Raw genomic sequence first — 20,009 nt, 5'->3', positions numbered from 1 at the left:
GAGGGAAGAAAGGTTGTGAGGGCTGTTGGGGAGAGGCCACCTCCCAGGCTGACTGCTGGGGGGACGCAGCGATAATGAGAAGCCAACGCGTATCAAGCGCACCATCCACTCGCGGCTCTCCATCGGCGCTTCTGCAGTTTTAATGAATTTGTCCCCCCAACTTTTTTAATTAACTCGCGAGAGTCATGTCGCGCTGGGTAAGTTGTGGACATAGACAGCGTTTTCCCCACCCTCTCAGGTGATCTGCATGTCAAAGAGGTGAGCTACATGGAAATGGAGTTAACAGTCTCTCAGTAGGGGAAACTCATAGGTCGGATAGCTGGGCACAACGCTAGTAGCTTGCAGATAGCTTTCACTCAATGTGGTTGTAGCGTAAATATTTGACAAGACGAAGAGGGAGGGGTGTAGGGGCACTTGAGACGGCCGAGGAGAGAGAGGGGGGGCTAGTTGAGACAATAAGAAGAAAAGAACAGGGAAGGGAGGTTTCACGTTTCTTTCAAACACATTTCCCTTTATTGGCATGGTGAGGCTGATGAGAATTGCACATAAAAAATAAAATCCACAAGAAAGTCATACAATAGGTAAAACCACAAAGGCATTGGTAAGGACTTGGCAGAAGGCAACGTGGATAGGACACAAACAGGTAACAACCCAAAGCAACCCCCCCCCCCCCCCAACACACACACTCTCACACGCACACACACACCTGCCTAAAAACCCCCACACACACTGACAAACACACACACACACTTTCACACACACATTGTCCTTCCAAAAGAAACATGATCACCCAACAAACGTTTAAGCAGTGGCAAATCCCTCCGTAGTTCACATTATTAAAAAGTTTTGCCACATTTGAAATTTCAAGGTGTTATAATATATTGCTAATCTAGGCAATTTACAAAGCAGATTTCTTTTAATATTTATCACAATGATTAAAGCCACATCTATCAAATGGGACACAACACCGTTACCCAGGAGCTGAAGAGCCAGAGAGAAGTGTAAAGATGGAGAGGTACAGGTAGAGCCATTTCCCCCCACCGACTCCTGCCTCTCTGCGTCACAGAAATGAGCAGTTTCATCTCCACAGTCACACTCCATAAAAGGTAGCCTGTGATCAACAAAGCTTCAATACAAAAGGTTTCTACCACCTCTGATGGCGGCTGGTTCTCTTATTACTTGGCTCCCGCTATAAACGGGATATTAATTGAACCAGAAACCACAAGGTTACCTTTAATGTCACGTTGAAGGTGCTGTGATATCTGGACTGCGAGGCAGGAGCTAATGGAAAGTGGTGCAGCATGCGATATTGAGTGGTTCGTCTAGGCTTATAGGATGTCATTCAAGTCCTGCCAGATAACCCAGGAGTGCACTGCATAGACGCTCCTACTTTTAAGAGCCATGCGTCCACTGCGCAACAAGGGTTTAGTGCTTTGGATGCTTGTCTAGGTGAAAATGTTCACATTGAGTAGCCGAGTAGTTACAATTGCAAAGATGTCTCAAGGTGAAACAAACACACCGGATTCAAATATGGAAGGTAAACCATTTCCGTGTGGGCTCTGAGGGGGTGGGTTTGTTCTGGAATGAGCCGTGTATGTCTGGCCAGCCACTGGGTAACAGCTAGGTCCTAAACCACACAACAATAAGAGCTCAAATACAACTCTGAAAAATAATTTATTGCTTTTTTATATACTTTTTTCTTTCATTTGTATTATTATTAATCCTTTTTGTAATTATTGTGAATAATTTCAATATTATTATCATCATGTTTATATATTTTGTACATCAAATACAAGATTTAAAAAATTAGAAAGGAAATTGTAAACTTTGTTTGGCATTCACATAATCAAGCGTGTGTGGAGCTACGACACAGGTGTTTTTACAGTGGTACAACAAAATACCTACAAAATCAGTTTATTGCTTCATGTCCTACTGTGTAAAGAAAAAGCATGTGGTAGACATTTTGTTTCCATAGTTGCAAACCACTGCAAAGAAACCACTTGAACAGTGAACAGCATCTCTCAACTGAGTCTGAGTGATTAGTTGAATTTAGTGATTGTTTTTGAAAGGCATAGAAAGTAATATCCCCACACAACCTGTAATATTGTACACCGTACCCACTGATTGTAAGTTAAATAACAAAATCAAAAAAACTATATAAATAGAAAGGATTTGTTGAGGTACGCCATGTGAGATGGAGTCCATAAATATTTTGATTAAAATATTAAAATAAATAGATAAATATGTATATTGTTTATCCTGATTGAACAGATTAAACATAGTAGTCGTGTCTTCGCTGAAGCTGAAATGATCAAAACAAGAACCATAAAAGCATTGAAATCAAAATGACTGGATAAATATTGATTGTTTTCAGAAATAATGAATTAAAAAATGGGTTTGTTTTTAAAATCATGAAAAAACAAGGTAAAAATGCATTTTACATTGGTTGTGTAGGGTAAACACTGATTGAGAAACTTTATAAACAGATAAAACTATACATGGTAAAATTTCCCCCCGCAACAAAGTAACTCTTAAAAAAGGAAATTCGTTCACATGCTCCCTCAAATTGAGCAGTCCTTCATCGACACATTTTTACAATCATGTCATCTTGTCTAAACGTCATGTAGGTATCCAATATGTTTAACATCATTGTAATGCCTACAGATCCACATTCTGAATTAAGAAAAAATCGTCATCATTTAAAAAAGGCTGCGTTTTACAGTGCATAGCTGTAACAAATAAAGAACTTTGTTTGATATGTACACAAAATAAAAATATTCCTTTCAATAGTATCTGTAAATACAGGGTTACATTTTTCTCACAAAATGTAGACAGTAATGTTACCTCAAGCCTCTAATGTACCTTTTGTTAAACTCCTGTTGAAAATGTAACACCACATCCAAACACCAGACTAAAAGCAAAAAAAAAAGTCAACAACAAAGAAAAGGAAACAGACTGAACAAGCTGCACGTTGTCACCACTCAAAGCATTGTGGGTGTTGTAGTGCTTGAAATTTCTAACAAATGTTTATATCTTTGACTGACAGTTGTACAGCAGCACAGCACACACATCTGTGCAGAGCTCTGAGGGATCACTGGCTCTCTTAATGTCTTTTTCCCAGCTCTTCAGCAGCTATGTTCATGTAAACTTTGTTTTAATATATTCTTTTATATATATATTCATATATATATATATATATTTGGAGTCTATATATATTCATCTTTAAATACTCTCTTATATTGAGTGTAAAACTTGTGGTAGTCTCCTAGTTAAAGGACAGAAACATCAGTGAGGTATCAGCCTTCCCTCTCGGTTGGCTGCAGGTGCCACGGCAACCGTTACCTTCTCAGGCTGCGCTGGGCCTCCCTCAGCAAGCTGTCAAAATCCATGGAGTCATACTTGCTTTTAGTGGAGGCTGGATCAAAGTCATCAGAATGGGAGTCTGAAACGAGAAGATGCAGAGGTCAGGGGGGGGCGAGCCGTGGTCAGGCTACCTCGTGGCTGGCACATGCCAGACCGGAGACCGTCTCATGCTGCAGGAGTCTGGCCTGCTCATGACTACACCTGGTTCTGGCATCGGCGGATACATGCAGTGTTTGGTATCAGCGTGTCGGTTCAGTTCGCTGGTCGTCAGAGCCGTAGCGCTGTCTGACCGGTCGGGTGTGTGGACTCGGTGGTGGTGCCCCAGCTAAGTGACTCCAGAGAGGAGGGAGGAGCCTGTTTTCCGTGGCTAACACGGCCTCGCCCACGAGACGAGCCGACACCTCGCTTTCAAGTCAACTTGACATCATTCAAATGCTCAAGGTGGAAAAATAAAGGCTCCGTTGATCGTGACCAAATCCCCCCTCCCCCCCTTTTCCAAAGTACGAGCGCAGGACCCGGGAGTTTGATCGGTAGAGGCGATAATAAAAAACGAGGGTGTCTTATCTCTGGTGGCAGACAGCTTCACAAATGGGGCCCCACACGGATGGGAAGAAGAGGCAGGGCGGAGAGCTTGAGAAATGGGAATGACCATGGCAGGCAGGAGACGCCAGCTGTGATCTAATACTGTGGCCCAGGGCTGGGGGGTGTCACATGCCGCACCTTGAGGGATGAAAAATACCCCCGGCGCTCTACTTAGGACTAATGGACAGTGTTCTCTGAAAACAACCACACACAAAGAGGAGAGCCGGCGAGATTGAGAGGAGGAAACAGTCCTCTGTAGCACAACATTATTCAAGTCTTCCCTCTTGAAGGGAGTGTTTTTTTTTTTTTTTTTTTTTGTCTTTCTCTTCCCATCTCTTTATACTAGACCGTGTGGGGCAGGACTGAGCGAGCCTGTTTAGAAAGAAAAAAAAAGAAAGGAAGAAAGATAGAGGGGTGGAATGAAGGTCTTTTCATTCTCAGAGACTGATTAGTCATTTTGGGCCCAAGTGTCTTTTCTCAAGGCTTTTGGATTAACAAATGTTGCTGGAGTGTTAACTCCAGGAAGGGACTGTTCCCTCTCGCCCTTAAAAAAAAAAGCCATTAGTTTCCCCCCGAGCTTCAGAAATGCACAATAATGTCTTCATTTCTTATTGAGCTCTCTTTCCATTGAGGAACCTACTGACCTTTCAATGTCCTGGCATTATATAGCCTGATCTCCTGTATTGTCTGAAAATAAACACTGAATGGGAAAAAAAGTGAGTGTTGCTTCGAACGCGGCTGGCTATTTAAGCCTCCATCATCAGACGGAGTGGATGATCTCTGGTTGGTGACCGGGAAGGCATGTTTGAGGGGAACGTTCTGAAAGGCTCCTTGTGTGCAGCTCACTGCTTGGATTCAAACCCATATCCTACATCCTACATTACTGATCAAATGCATCACCTATAGCATATAGCGGTACAGAACTTAAAGTGCTGTCCTTTACTGTTGTATGAAGATAGGAATATATGTGTGTGTGTACATGTACATGCATACATATATGCATACACGTGTAAAAATCTATCTATGAAAGCATGCACTCTAGCCCTGGTTTCCAGCTCCCTGGGCAGAGAGGCGAGCTGGTGTCTCGGGGGGGGGGGGGAGTGTGTGTTAGAGAGCATCACTGGAGGAATAGACTGCTGATTATTAGTCAATCAAGAGTCAGCTGTCACACACTACACACACACACACTTCTCTCTGCTTCTTTTACCACACACACATACACACACTCTCCCCCCTCCGTCCAGGCAGATGACAGGCTGCTATGTGTCACAGTCAGGTCTCTGCTCCACACCATAACAGCTGGCAGCAGATGGAGCCTCGCTTCTGAGGGAGGGGGGCTGCTGGGACATAACCTTGTACCCCCCTCCCTTCCTCTCCTCTCCCCTTCCTCTCCTCTCCTCTCCCCTTCCTCTCCTCTCCCCTTCCTCTCCTCTCCTCTCCCCTTCCTCTCCTCTCCCCTTCCTCTCCTCTCCTCTCCCCTTCCTCTCCTTTCCTCTCCCCTTCCTCTCCTCTCCTCTCCCTTCCTCTCCTCTTCCTCTCCTCTCCTCTCCCCTTCCTCTCCTCTCCTCTCCTCTCCCCTTCCTCTCCTCTCCCCTTCCTCTCCTCTCCTCTCCCCTTCCTCTCCTCTCCTCTCCCCTTCCCCTGCCTCTTCTGCTCTCCCCACTTCCGCTCCTTTACCTCTCCTCTCCCCTCTTTGTCACTCCTCTCCTCTCTCTCTCCTCTCCTGTCCCCCTCCTCTCTTGTTCCCCTCGTCTCCTTTCTTCTCTTCTCCCGTTCCCCTCCTCTCCTCTGTCTCCTTTCCTTTCCTCTCCATTCATCTTCCCTCTCCCCTTCCTTTCACCCCTCCTCTGTTCCTCTCTCCTCCAAGCCCATGAAATATACATCCCTGTATAGGATATCAACTCAGACACTGTATCTACCTCCGTCCTCATTCGGTTCCATACTTCTAATATTGACTAAGTGCACAGATCCAGACGGGGAGGAAAGTAAGAAGCCGCATGCTTCCTGGAGGAACAGAGATACCTCTCTCTGTTCCTGGAAGCCACCGAGAACTGAGTCTCTCTGCCCCTCCGTGCCGCCGAGACACATTAGGCATCCACGCTCTAGTCTTCCTGAGAAGAGTCTTAAAGCATCACTTAAATAACTGAGTGGAGAAGAGTGTGTGTGTGTGTGTGTGTGGGGGGGGGGGGGGTTGGGGTTCGACAGCAAAGCCGCACCTACCCAAGTCTGTGTAATTTGATTTGCAGAACTGCTTTTGTCCGCCGAAGCACAGCTCGAACTGCGGTTCGTTGGCCCTGCGCAGGGTGTGTCCGTTCTCAAGGGCGGCGAAGGCGTCACAGGTGTAGCGGTAGGTGATGAAGCCAAAATTGTCCCTGGGTCAGGAGCAGAAAATGGAAAAGTCAAGAGAAGGGCCCCCGGCGGGGACAGTGGCGGGAGCCTCTGCTACCTGGCGTCCGCGCTATTTATATGCAAAAGAGAAATCGATCAAAAATGTATCTTGGCTCCAAAAATAGCCCGGACAAAAGAGAGAAAACAACGTCCTCTGACGCAGGCCAAGGCTAAGCCCTGCCTCTGATCTACCTCTGCCCGTGGAGGAGAAATGAAGAATCTAGCTAACAAACCGCACACGTGCACACACACGCACACACACAAATATGCACCATCACACAAACACATGCAAACACAGGCCCATCCGAACAGATACACAACCACGCATCCACGCAGGCACGCACACTCTCACACACACGCACACACTCACACACACTCACACACACAGCGTCCTGGAGCCGTACCCGTCATCTCTCAGGTTGACGGTGCACTCCTCGATCTCTCCGAAGACTTCAAAGCGCCGCTTCAGTTCTGCCCGGGTGCTGTCGGCCCGGAGCCTGCCCACGTACACCACCCTCCTCTCCTCCTGCTCGTTAGAGGAACACAGGGAGGAACGAGGGTTAAAGGAGGAGTGCTTTCCTTGCTTTTTGCCCCCCCCCCCCAAGTCATCACAGTGGCGGTAACTAAACATCCCCCCCCTCCCCCCCCCATCCGACGGCGAAGGCAGACTTAGGGAGGGCCCCCTTTGACCTCCTCGTCTGTTTTGCTCCCGTGATTGGGTGGCTGGGGTCTAAGCCCTGGACTCTTCCTGTCTTGTTAAACATCTCCCCCTCTTGTTACGGGGGCCCCGTGTGTGCTGGTTGATAGGTTGCGGAGCTGTCTTAGGAAAAGAAGATCTAATTTATAGGTCAGAGTTGGTCAGTGAACCAGGCCTGATGGTCTCATATTCAGAAAGGGGTCAGAAACAACGTTAGCAGCTGCAAGATGCCCAGAGGGGGGAAAACAAAATGATGGCAACCAACCACAAAGGACACCAAGGTCACAGCAGAATCATTTACAAGTGCAGCACGAGGCCGCAATTATAGTTTTTGAGCAGTTTAATTGCGTGTGCTAATCATATAATGCAGTACAGGCCTGAGGCTGTGTTGTATCACCAACATTATTTATTTATTCATTCATTTACTTGCCATTACTGGGCCAAGTCTACTGAGAGCCATTCAAATGCTGAATGCTACCCTCAGGGTGCTGGTAACTTATACATGTAAATCAGTTGCCTGGCACTAAACTCAAAGTTCACCACTCCATGGAGGCTGGGCTACATGAAGAGAAACCCTCCTTCTCCGGTGCAGAAAGAGAGCACACTACACATTAACAAGAAACCTGACGCTTTTCAAGTCTTTTTTTTTCCACAAACACAGTTTGAGACAAAAGTGTTTGCTGATTTGGGATTTTAGTTGCTGACAACTGATAAAAATGCAGTGATGGCATCCCGGGGGCGTGTGTGTGTGTGTGTGTGTGTGTGTGTGTGTGTGTGTGTGTGTGTGTGTGTGTGTGTGTGTGTGTGGAGCTTTCACATTATCTGGCCTCCCAAACAACAACTGACAGCTTGGTCTCTTTCTCCTTTAATTGTATCCTCTCAAATGCGTTCATGCCAAGCCGCGTGTGTGTATGTGTGTTTGTGCACACGTGTGTGTGTACACTTGTTATTTGACGTACGCATTCATCAGCAGGAGAGTTCTACTCTGATGAAGAACCAAGCATTGATATTCATCACACAGAACAGACTGTTGAAATACATAACCCAAAATATCCCCTGTTCTCCCCCGCCGTTCCCTCTCTTCATTTCTGGTTCCTTGTTCTTAACCCTCATCCCTGTGGAGTGATTAATAAGATCCGACGCTGGTTTTCCAGACACCAGAGACTTTAAAAATACACAACCTGGAGATAAAGAGGAAACGCGTTGTAGCCTGAATGATTCAGTGACTCACTTAGCATGAACTCTTTCATTAAAAAAGGGAACATGCAACGCCATGCCATGGGCCCTGAACTGGCTCTGAGTGTGTGAGACAGGGGGTGAAGTGAGTGAGACAGGGGGTGAAGTGAGTGAGACAGGGGGGTGAAGTGAGTGAGACAGGGGGTAAAGTGTGTGAGACAGGGGGGTGAAGTGAGTGAGACAGGGGGTCGAAGTGTGTGAGACAGGGGGGTGAAGTGTGTGAGACAGGGGGGTGAAGTGAGTGAGACAGGGGGTGAAGTGAGTGAGACAGGGGGGTGAAGTGAGTGACAGGGGGTCGAAGTGTGTGAGACAGGGGGGTGACATGTGTGAGACAGGGGGGTGAAGTGAGTGTGACAGGGGGGTGAAGTGAGTGTGACAGGGGGGTGACTTGTGTGAGACAGGGGGGTGAAGTGAGTGAGACAGGGGGGACACAGGACAGGAGAGAAGGGGAGGGCGAACACTCACTATAGCTTTCTGCCGCTGCCTCTCCCTCTGCTCCGCCCTCTCGAACTCCCGCTTCTCGTAGGCGCGCCGGTGTTCCTCCCTCTGCAGGCGCTCGTGCTGGTAGTCCTCGTAGCTGTCGTACCTGCCGAGGAGCCGACACGTCAGTCACACGCTCCATCCTCCCGCGCCCTCCAAAACCTGAACTCCCCCCCCACCCCCCCCCCACCCCCGAACGGCCTCACGTCACCAGGGAAGAGCTGTCTATCCTCCGTCCACCCCTGCCTCCCTCCCCCTCTCCCTCCACTCTGCCGTACCGGTGCAGGCGCTCGGGGGACGGCGAAGGCGGGCGTCTCCTCGCTTTCCGAGGTTATGGATCCCGCAGGAAGGGGAGGTGACGGGTGGGGCTTGGCAGCTGCTGCTGTCAGCGCTGCTTCACATGTCATTACTCTCTGCTTAGTTAGGGCTTCATCCGCCACTCTGGGAGAGAAACAAAACAGGAGAGCAACTTCTCTCCATGTTTTCTTCTTCTTTTTTTTATACGGGGGCTGGCGGCGAGGCGTGGCTGTGCGGCCGGGCGGAGGGAGGACTCCGGGGGCTTGTCGGGTGTCGTTAGCCTCGTCCGCGGCAAATCGGTTCGGAGCGTCGGGGGGGGGGGGGGGGGGGGGGGGGGGCGGCGGACGGTGTCGGTCGTGACTCAGTGAGCCAGCGCTTGTCTGAATATGGAACTAGCTCTGTGGCAGGGGTGTTGAGGACAACGGCGTGATGGGACACAGGGGGCCTGGTTGGCTTGATCCACATCTGTTCTCACCTACGGGACACCTACCCTCGATTACTTGAGACCTACTGTTGCCCACCTCTACATCCTTGTCCACTGTACTCTCCTTGTGTCCTGTACCTTTAAGATCTGCTTGTCTTCCAGATACTGAGGTGTGCTGTGTGTCAGGGTGAGGTGCGTGTGCCTGGGTGTGTGTGAGGTGTGTGTCAGGGGGAGGTGTGTGTACCTGGGTCTGCGTCCCAGAGGAGACCTGGAGCGGGAGCCAGAAAGGGGGCTTCTGTGGTTCCTGGAGCGGTAAGTGCTGGAGTCTGTGCTGTGGCTTGACCTGCAGGGGTCAGAGGTACGTCAGTCACCTGGACTTGATCTAGCTCCAGTAACATGGAGCACAGCACACATCCCTGTGGTGTAACTGGACCATGGAAAACACACACAAACACACATCCCTGTGGTCTAACAGGGATGTGTAACTGGACCATACACACACAGCCGTGCTCCATTATTGAAGTGATGAGGAAGGAAGGAGAACTCTGAGGACCAGCAGGCAGGTGCAGGAAGAGGAGCTGGTTTTGGTTCTGTCAAGCTGTCAAAAACACCTCAAAACCTGGACACCTCCCCTGTTACGACCTTGTTACATGATCAGCATTATGAGGTCCGAGTCAGCGCTTTTACTGACTGATTTATAAAGAGCCCCTTGAGACTAAGTTCTTGAAGGTCTGGAGTATAAACTGCTTTTTTAACTGTCTCCCTCCACACACACACACACGCACACACACACACACACACACACACACACACACACACACACACACACACACACACACACACACACACACAGGCCCTCCTCCCTCCAACCCCCTCTGCCCTGATCAAAGAAAACCAAGGGAATTGTAGTTTTCTCAGGCTGCTGTGATGATACAAGTCTCCAAGAGAGAGTGTGTGTTGAGGGTGGGGGATGGGGGGGGGAGCAGGATTACACTTCACCCACACCCCCATATTGGTCTTTCATCTCTGGGGATGAGTAAGAGAGGTGGGAGAGAGAGGGGGGAGGGGGGGGGAGGTTTTTCTGTTCGGCAAACAGAACAGCTGCAACTTAAAACAACAGCAGAGCATCAAACAGAGAGGCGGGGGCTACTGAGAGGGAGGAAGCAGCTCCCATAAAACTCCTCGCGTCTACGTCTGGGGGGGTGCGGGGGAGGGGGATGGGGAGGGTAGGGGAAGACTGTGATGATAACACTACAGAACGACGCCTCGGGCGCCAGTCATTTCCAAAGTAGCGCTCTCCCTCGGCAAATGTTCTGTTCCAACGAGCGAGAGAGAGAGGGAGACCTCCCAGTTTGACGATAGGACGCTCGCCTGATGTAGTGTCTGTGGAGGGCTAAGGGGTCCACTGCTGTGTTTAAACTGAGCCCGGAGCACACACAGACAACACTGTGTCTGCTAGCAGTCTCACTGCCTGGATCTCTCTCACTGTTAAAGTTGTTTGTCTGAGGAATAATGACTCGTTCCTGCACTGCGAGTTCAGTTCAGGCAGCACTGCTGACAGTGACCCAGAGTTACTCTCTCCCAGAGATGACCACACCTGACATCACCTCCCCCCACACACATACAAACACACACATCCCATCAAGCCCCCCTCCCCTCCCCTCGCCCTTGTTTCAATGGTCACAGGGGGACACGGAGGGCCTGGATGACGTGGACTTTGTAGAGCGCTTACCAGGAAGAGGGGCGTCCATCGGGCGAGCTGGAGAGAGAGCGCCGCCGGTGGCGGGAGGAGGAACTGTGCGAGCGGGACCTGGAGCGGGAGTCCTCGGGGGCCCGGGGCCAGCGGGACGAGGTCCGGCCGGGGGAGAGGAGCAGGGAGGAGGGTGGGGAGACGGAGGGTGAGCAGCTGTAGGGGGAGCAGGACGGAGAGTCGTGGAGGAGCAGGTCCAGAGGGGTGCCCTCCCAGGGGTACAGGAGGCGCCCCTCGCGCCCCCCCAGATCCAGCTCGTCCTGGAAGGCCGGGAAGCCCGGGTGGAGTTCCCCTGAGAGGCCCAGCTTAGGGGGGTCCTCCTCCCCAGCCGGACTCTCCTGGGGGGGCGGCGGTGCCCCCGCCTCGCACCCCGGTGCCCCCGCCTCCACCCCCTCCCCACCCTGGCTGAGGATGGCCTTCTGGGGGTGGCCAAAGTGCTTGTTGAGTTCCGCCCGGATCTCCTGGTCGCCCAGGGGCTTCCTGACGCTGCCGGGCGGGTGAGGGTCCCCCTGGGGGGCCGGGGTGGGGGCCTGGGAGGCCTGGGCGGGGGTCTGCTCCTGCCCCCGCCCCTGAGCAGAGACGGGGCTCTTCTGCAGCTGCTTGGCCAAAGACGAGGATGACGATGGTGATGGCGATGAGGAAGAAGGAGGTGAAGAGGAAGAGGGCGGCATGGCTGAGTCCTTACATTCCACACGCCTGCCTTCAGCCGCCCCGACGGCGGGGGCGGGGCCCGCGGAGGCGGACGGCGTCGTCCGGCTGGCCGCGGCTGCCGTCGTGGCGACGGAGGCGGGGGCATCTTTGGCAGCGCCGTCCCGCTTGCCGCCCGCTGACGCCTGGCAATAGTCGTGGTCTCCGTAGCCGCGGCCTGGGGCGCGCTTGTGGTCGCGGTGGAACTCGGGGGCCCCCGGCGGGGCGGGCGTGGCGGGGAGGGGGGCGGCCCAGGCTTTGCTCAGATGGGCATACAGCTCAGTCTGCTCAGGGCCCTTCCTGGAGACGGGGACCCCGCCCGGGGCCGGGGGGCAGAAGGGGTCTGTCTCACTCAGCCTGGCCCTCTTGAACGCCAGGACGGACGAGGAGCATGAAGACAACTTGGTTTTGAGCGATGCTTTGAAAGGGATCTCTTGACTGGCTTTGTGGGGGGGCGTGGTAGGTGGTGTCAGACCTGGAGAGAGAAAGAGAGAGAGAGAGAGAGAGAGAGAGAGAGAGAGAGAGAGAGAGAGAGGGGAGCGAGAGACAAAAAGAGAGAGAAAAAAATGTTAAAAAAATGTAAATAAAAACAATGGATTTATAATGCCTCCCCTCCCCACCTGTGTGTGTTCACGGACAGTGGACACACTCACACACACACACCAGCTTGATTAAAATATTCACTTTCATTCAGCCTTAATCCTGATCCCTATTTTATTGCAATCTTGACAGATTAATGTAACGCTCGGTGTAACTTAATATGGGGGAGCGCCTCACAGCTGAGTGGCTCCCCCCTCCCTCGCTGACCTTGGACTAGCCCCATCACACCAGAAAAACAGCACACAGTGAACACAGCCTTTTTAAAGATATACATTGCGTCCCAACCGTCGGCAAATGTACAGTAGGTCTCGGGACGGCGGCCAAGTGATTTGAATAAAAGCAAAGACCTTTTGGCTACCTTTGAAAATCTATCACCGGCATGACACGGTACATATCTCTGGAGGCTTCTCTCTCTCTCCCCTGCTGCCAGTCAGGGTAGCGAGACGTCAATACAATATATTTTTTCTTTTCTTTTGGAGAGCGCGCTCGCTCGCTCGCTGTCATGTGACGTGCGTTTGGCACAGGAAGATGTCTGCCCGCTAATGGCGGAGTGGTGACTGTCGGCCGAGCCGGTTGTCATTCTCCTCGGATCCCCGCGCCTCGCCGCCCCACGCCCGGCCGACCTCGTCTGACAGATTTATGGGGAGGCAGATGGCAGTTATATGGGAAGTCCTGAGATGGGAAGCTTTATAGCATTGTTAATGCACTCACACAAACAACCCGCTACCTCTCTCCCTCCCCTTCTCCCTGCCTCCCTTTGTCTATTTCCTTCACCTATTCTCTCTCTCTGTTATTTTATTATTCCCCTCTCTCCATCTCCCACGTAAGATCAATCCCTCTTTCTCTGTCTCTGTCTCCTATCATCTCCTTCTCTATCTGTCTCGACCACACAAATGGAGCTGTAGACACACAGACACACACGTTCTAACACACCTAGACACACGTACACACACACACTCACTGTTCACTCACAGTTTCTCTCTGTAGCTAAACCCAGGCATCGTGTCTACCCACGCTCCCCTAACCAATCTTATGAATGCACGTCACTTTCTCGTCCTGGTGAATTGCACCCAAATGACAGCTATTAGTATCAAACCCTGTGTAGGACTGTTTGCCATGCTGGCTGTGGAGGCAGAGGAGAGACTGAGTGGGGGAGTGACAGATACATAAAAACTCCCCTGCAAGGCCATTTGCTGAGTTTGGGCTGTCTAATCCGCCCGCCAATCATCAGACTTATGATCAGGACTGTCCAGTAAGCAGCACTGGCTCCCTCCCTCCCTCTCTAACACAGACACTGCCTAGTGATAGCCACGGAGGACAGGAAAGCAGTCTTTCAACGTAGCAGTCCTGCGGTGGGTACTCGGCTGCATTTCTCATGCATCGCTTCTCGTGGCTCAATAACATGAGCTACGAGAAGAGGGTTTGGGGGGGGGGGGGGGGGAGGAGAGGGGGGAGGGCTGAGGAACTTCTGTTTCTTCGCTGAAACGCCATCTGTCCAAAACAATGCTTGCTGGGGTCATAAACTAGAAGGCATTAGCGATGGTGAAATAAATCAGAATTAGATAAATATGTGGCTCTCACTCAAACCTGCTGGTGACAGGAGCACCCAGGACACAAACACCAATCATATAGTACTGAGAGAGAGAGAGAGAGAGAGAGAGAGAGAGAGAGAGAGAGAGAGAGAGAGAGAGAGAGAGAGAGAGAGAGAGAGGGTTTGTTCTAATCTGTTTCCGTTCCCTTGCGCTGTAAATTGCGGAGAGACCTCAGAGCGAATACCGAATAGGAAGCTTAAAGAGTTGATCCTGCAGTAAGCCCATGCAAATAGCAACACATAGACCACCACAATGTCACCAGATACAATAATTAAAGACAACATAAATCTATTAGCTCGGAGATTAGTGGTGCCACTTAAGCTGTCTGGTGCACCTCAGTGAGAATGGGACACAGGGCAACCTTGGACACAGAGGAAAAGTCCTACATCAAAACAGTTGTGCACTATAAACATTGAGACGATGTATAGTCATCTACATGATGTAGATTTAGTAGACTACGTATACCAAGTATAGTTACAAACTAGCACTGATGTTGGATGAGACATGCAGGTCAGGGACTAAACCCAAACTACTATTACTACAACACTATAAGGTCTCGGTATTGACCTTGTTGGAAAGTTCCGACTGAGATAACTCCTCCCCCCGCCCCACCCACATGGCTAACCTCCACCTGGTTAGGATCGCAATCTCCACTGTGGTGGAATACTGCTAAGGGCAGGTCACCTGGGGACTTGTAGCTCCTATCACAGGGATTTGAAATGCCACTCCCCCCTCCACATCATGGAGGTTTGGGAGCAGCACGGGACTAAAACCTAATCCGGGAGCGGAAAGGGCTCAATATCCCCACAAGCTTTCCCTCCTGTCTAATGGCTTTTCCCTCTAATATCTAATCCTAAATCTGCCCACCGGGCAGCACAGCTGGGGCAGCGTGTGTGCGAGTGTGTGTGTGTGGGAGGTAGGGGGACGGGGGGGGGGAGACTAAGGTCGCACGGGGATGTGACTCCACAGTCACGCCCACACGCAGTAAAACACACAGAAATATTAACAGCGTTTGATTGGGCCGAGGACGACTCCTCCCCCCTGGTCGGGTCCCTAAAGGACGTCCCCTTTGGCCTCTCACGCTCCTGTACACAAAGGGTTAAATGCAGACCTGAAGGAGGTCATTAGAATAATGCTCTTGGGGCTTGGCTGTCCCACAAATCAACTCCCTCGCAAAAATTCTAAAGAGGCACTGACGAATACTCATTGGACGGTGTAACCCAACAAAACGTCACCTTGGAGCCATAGGGGGAGATATCAGATGTGTGCGTTGAGGACCATTTCCCCACTGGTAAATGAATACCAAAAAGGACCATTCAATGGCAGGCATTGTGAGGAGAAAAGGGCAGCCATTTTGTTTTTATTGACTTAGGATAATTAATCTCTGTGAGGGGGATACTGAAATAATTACCTGCATAATTCACGCAGAGAGAAAGAGAGAGAGAAGAAAGACAGAAAGAGAGACACACAGAGAGAGAGAGAGAGAGAGAGAGAGAGAGAGAGAGAGAGAGAGACAGAGAGTGCTGAAGCCCGATGTTTTAGCTTCGGCTGACATTCACTTCATTTAGATTGTAATTACCTTTTGCCTATAGCTTTTCACCGACACACTTAATAAATATATAATACACATGGATAATGACAATAATAATACTAAAATCCCCCCCGCGTTGACCCCATTTGGTAAATGGCAGCCTTCCCATAAATACCAGCCTTAACGTTGGAAATTACCTCCATATCGCTAATCAAATTACCAGACTGTCTGCAAAAAAGACACACAGATAATATCGGCAAACCGAATTACGTGGCAAAACCAATTAAAACAACAATAATGCCACATCAATTTGTCTGTGATGTATTGGGTAAGTGAGTATTACAGTCAAAGGGCATTACAGTCCAAAGCAGAGGGAGGAGGTGCGCTGTATTAACTCTTCAATGGAAAGGACTAATAAACTCTGAGCTGATTGGAAGGTTTAATCAATACTGAGGCACATAACAATTTCCCCCAGTGTCTTATCAATTCTCCATGAATTCTGAACTGACGCGGAGCTATAAAGACGGTGTTTAACGCCGGTATCTGTGATGTATCCACTTAACGGCTCTGAGAGGGCTGGGTTCTTACATTCACTACGCATTTCTTGATCAAAATGAAGATGTAAACAAAGGCTTGCTTACCTGGGGTTCCAGAGATCTCCACACTCAATGTGCGTTCAATGGTTTTGTTCTCAAACGGTGATCCCTTGTGGTCACTGAAAGACACAAAGAGTTTGCAGAAACGTTTCACTTCACAGATAACCGCCGGACGCGAGAAGGCTTTTGTGAACTTAGAAATGGAAATGAGTGTTAGAAAAAATGCCTCGTCTGGTTGCTAGTCTCAGTTGTTTTGTTCTGTCTCTTTTTAGGGTTTGTTTTGTTGTTGTCAGCTCTAGAAGGAAGGATGGTGTAAAAACTCTCTCACTTACTTTGGAGACTCTGGGGTCAAAGGAAGTGGCAAGGTGGTTGGTTTGGCTGCAGAACACAAAGGAGCATGGGTAATTATTTAACGAGATAACACTCGATGCAGAAGAGATCAGCAAATCTGCAAATTTATCTCAGATTGGATCATCAACAGCAGTAATGTTACAGCAAACCCCCGTGTGAAGGCTATTTAGTTTTACTGTTTTACATGGTAGTGTTCTGTTTGACCCCCATTTAAAAAATAGATATTTATCTTTAGAAAATCTTTCTTTTCGTTTTTTTTTCTAGTTTTAATTGTGAGGCAGGATGAAGTGATGGTTCATGTGTTCAGAGACATAGCTGGACACATACATCCCACTCCAAAACACAAATTAGAAGGAAAAGAAAAGAAAACATGTCACAAACAGTACACATGGCAATGGGTGAACCCCCCGCAGTGAAGTCATAGTCGCATGCATTCGGAACCGAAGCAGAGGAGGAACAAAAAAAAAGAAAGGAGAGTCAAGGACGCTTGTGCAGTTGCCTGAGGCCCTGGCTGTCCCCAACTGCCGCTAAGAAGTGTGGCTCGGTTAGACGACTAGGTTGTTAGAGCGGTGCTCCAGCTAGGACTAACTAGACACAGCACACTCAGCTGCATCCAGCCAGAGCATCGGTTAACTTCTGATGCCATGATGGATCGAGACATCATCGGCTAGCCCACTCCCCCACAACCTTTTTTTTTTGTCAATTTAATTGTGAATAATCCGCACCAATTCAAAGGAATGCCTTTTGGGCTGAATGGTGCATCTGGAATTTTTTTAATTTGTTTTGGTTGGTTTGTTTTCGAAAGTGACTGGTTAGGCTGGAATTAGCATTGGGGTTAGTTGGCTAGTCAAACTGGGAAGGGGTTAGATAAGGAGAGGTACAGGAGAGAGGAGAGAAGGGTGGGGATGCAGCAGTGATTACCTAACAGCGCCTGGCCCTGGTCATCGGGGTGTCTGCAGAAAGCCTGTCTGTGTGTGACGGAGGGACTGGCCTCTGCAATTAAACAATCTGGGAACAGCGGGCTTGGCGGACCCTGTGACAGTGCCGTGGGGCTGCCGGTGACACCGACATCACAAACATCCTCCCCGCCAGCCTGCCCCACCAAGCCTTCTTCTGGCCACCCCAGCCCCAGCCCCAGCCCCAGATCTAGATCTAGCCCCCAAGGTGTGCTCTAGCTCGCTGACCCAGCTATCTAACTCCAGGCTCTCATCCAACAGGGGCCCCAGACCAGGTGCCACGGCCTGTCCTCCGCTGCTGCTATCACCAGTCCCTCTATCTTCCTCCTCCTCCTCCTCTTTCTCCCCGTGCTGCTCGGAGGCCAACCCCTGGGTGGGCTTCCTCTCTATGGGGCAGGGCCTCGTGCCTGGCTCCCTGCTCCTGCCAGGCTGGGAGCTCTCAGCAGGGGGTAGCAGGTGGGCCCGATAGCGGGCGGGCCTCCGCTTGGAGGTGAGCAGCTGGCTAAGCAATGGGTGGTGCCCTGACTCCTCCCCTCTTGTCTTTATGGTCACTGTGACGTGCCTACGCGCGTTCCCACAGCGGGGTGCGCTCTTTGTCGGCGCGGCGCCAGCCTCACGGCAATGCCCACAGCTGCCCGTGCGACCCGCCTCTCTGGGAGGGAGAGAATAAGAATGCATGTACCTAATGAACCTAGCGGCGGCCTGCTGGCCAGCGTCCGCTGTGGGCTGCGGACCTGGCGGCCTTCCTTCTTCCCTGGACGGCCTGCGCTCCCAGTTTAAGGCAGGTATGGGCGCAGCCACCAACGCCGCCGCCGCCGGCGTTCCTACGGCCCCGGGGGTACGGGAGCGTGTTCCGCCCGGGACTGCTGCCCGTCGGCGCCAGCCCCGGTGAACGCAACGCCGCCACTTCCCAGCACCCACACCAGCCACACTACACCCGCCAGCAGCACTGCGCTCACCTCGCTGGGGCGGAGGCTGCTGCTGCTGTTGCTGGGACAGGAGGGTCGCCGACGGCGACGGCGAAGGAGACAACTGCTTCTTCTTGGAGGCGGACGTGGAGGAGGAGGAGGAGGAGAGGGAGGAGAAGGAGGAGGTGGAGGAGGCGGAAGGCGAGGAGGAGGAGGAGGAGGCGCCCAGGCCGTTCTTCTCCTTGCCCCCGCCCCCCCAGGCGCTCTTGGCTTCGCTGGCTTTGGTCTGGAGCAGGATGTCGTCGGTGGCGGTCAGGTACTTGAGAAGCTCAGTGCAGGGGCGCCTCACTGGCCGGTTCTGCAGCGGACAGACCCCCCTCGATTTACTGCTCCACGGGTTCTCCGACTGCAGGGGCGGAGAGAGAGAGAGAGAGAGAGAGAGAGAGAGGGTAAAGAGAGAGAGTGAGAGAGAGAGAGAGAGAGAGAGAGAGAGAGAGAGAGAGAGAGAGAGAGAGAGAGAGAGAGAGAGAGAGAGAGGGAGAAGAACAGAGAAGGTTTGTGAGAAAGACTCAAATTAGGCGAAGATGGAACGCCTCAAAGGTGGCGAGTGACACAAAGCCGAGAGATTAAGATAGATAGATAGAAAGTGAAAGGGAAGAGGGAGAGAAAGAGAGAGACAAAGCAGCAGGCAGCACGGCACAGCGGTCGCCCGACTGTCTGGGAGGCGATGGCGGGAGCACCGCACGCCCATCATCTTAATTGCATGGCCCCAGAGTGGTGCCGCGCTCTGTACGCAGGCCCGTGTCCTCAGGGAGCCCTCATCCACTGTGCTCCAGAAGGCACGCTTCCAAAATAGACTGCTCAGATAGGGGCTCAGTTCGGTACGCACACACATGTACACGAGCACGACGGCGATCCAGATGCGCTATTTTACCTGACCGTGCGAGCCGAAACTGCATTCCACACTTGGGTTTCTACAGCACGGAGGAATTTGAGTGCAGCTGCAGGTTTTTGGGGGGAAATCTTCCCTCAACAAGGACGAGAAAGTGATTGCATTATTTATCTGCCATCGCGCTAAATAAGAATAAACTTGTCAAGCGCATCCATCATTCCTCAACAAAATGCGGCAAGCAGATTACCGGAATCACAGACTTCATTTAGTTTGCATTTTCTGGGTCCATAATACTTAAGCAGTGGAACATTAATCTAAATTGAAGCTCATTTCCTGTTAACGTACAGCGGGGCGACGTAATGACAACTGTCAAACTTCCGATTTTTGATCTTGTCATCTGCATCAATCTCACTGCGAAGACTCTCGTCGGCGGTTGATTTTCTTGACAGCCGCCACCCTCACGAAGGCGGATAAGTGCTTGGGCTAATGAGACAAGAGTCCGGGTGGCGCGCCTGGAAAGCCCCAACAGCAATCAGCCTGTTTTCACTACCAGATGGCCCCCGTGAGAACACTCTGGAGCGCAAGTTTAACATCTTCCAAGGCCGGCCAAGAAATAAAGGAGGGCGGGGAAAGAAAACACCAGCAACCACAACAACAACAATAATAACAAGGAAGGGCG

General features: G+C 50.9%; 1 protein-coding gene across 1 annotated transcript in view; it reads right to left on the bottom strand.

Moving 5' to 3' along the window:
• Positions 1-693: 693 nt before the first annotated feature.
• The window catches only part of ppargc1a (peroxisome proliferator-activated receptor gamma, coactivator 1 alpha), a 33,867-nt gene continuing 14,551 nt past the window's right edge, over positions 694-20,009 (bottom strand). The window contains exons 3-11 of the mRNA XM_067261146.1: positions 18,490-18,844; positions 16,556-16,601; positions 16,269-16,342; positions 11,200-12,379; positions 9,712-9,810; positions 8,732-8,852; positions 6,738-6,859; positions 6,166-6,317; positions 694-3,442 (exon numbers count right to left, since the gene is read on the bottom strand). Coding sequence (XP_067117247.1) covers positions 3,339-3,442; positions 6,166-6,317; positions 6,738-6,859; positions 8,732-8,852; positions 9,712-9,810; positions 11,200-12,379; positions 16,269-16,342; positions 16,556-16,601; positions 18,490-18,844 — 2,253 coding nt within the window. The 3' untranslated portion in view covers positions 694-3,338. The remainder of the gene's footprint in view (positions 3,443-6,165; positions 6,318-6,737; positions 6,860-8,731; positions 8,853-9,711; positions 9,811-11,199; positions 12,380-16,268; positions 16,343-16,555; positions 16,602-18,489; positions 18,845-20,009) is intronic.

Source organism: Osmerus mordax, chromosome 23, assembly GCF_038355195.1.
Source record: "Osmerus mordax isolate fOsmMor3 chromosome 23, fOsmMor3.pri, whole genome shotgun sequence".
Classification (NCBI taxonomy): domain Eukaryota; kingdom Metazoa; phylum Chordata; class Actinopteri; order Osmeriformes; family Osmeridae; genus Osmerus; species Osmerus mordax.
This window is presented reverse-complemented; position numbering and strand designations above follow the sequence as displayed.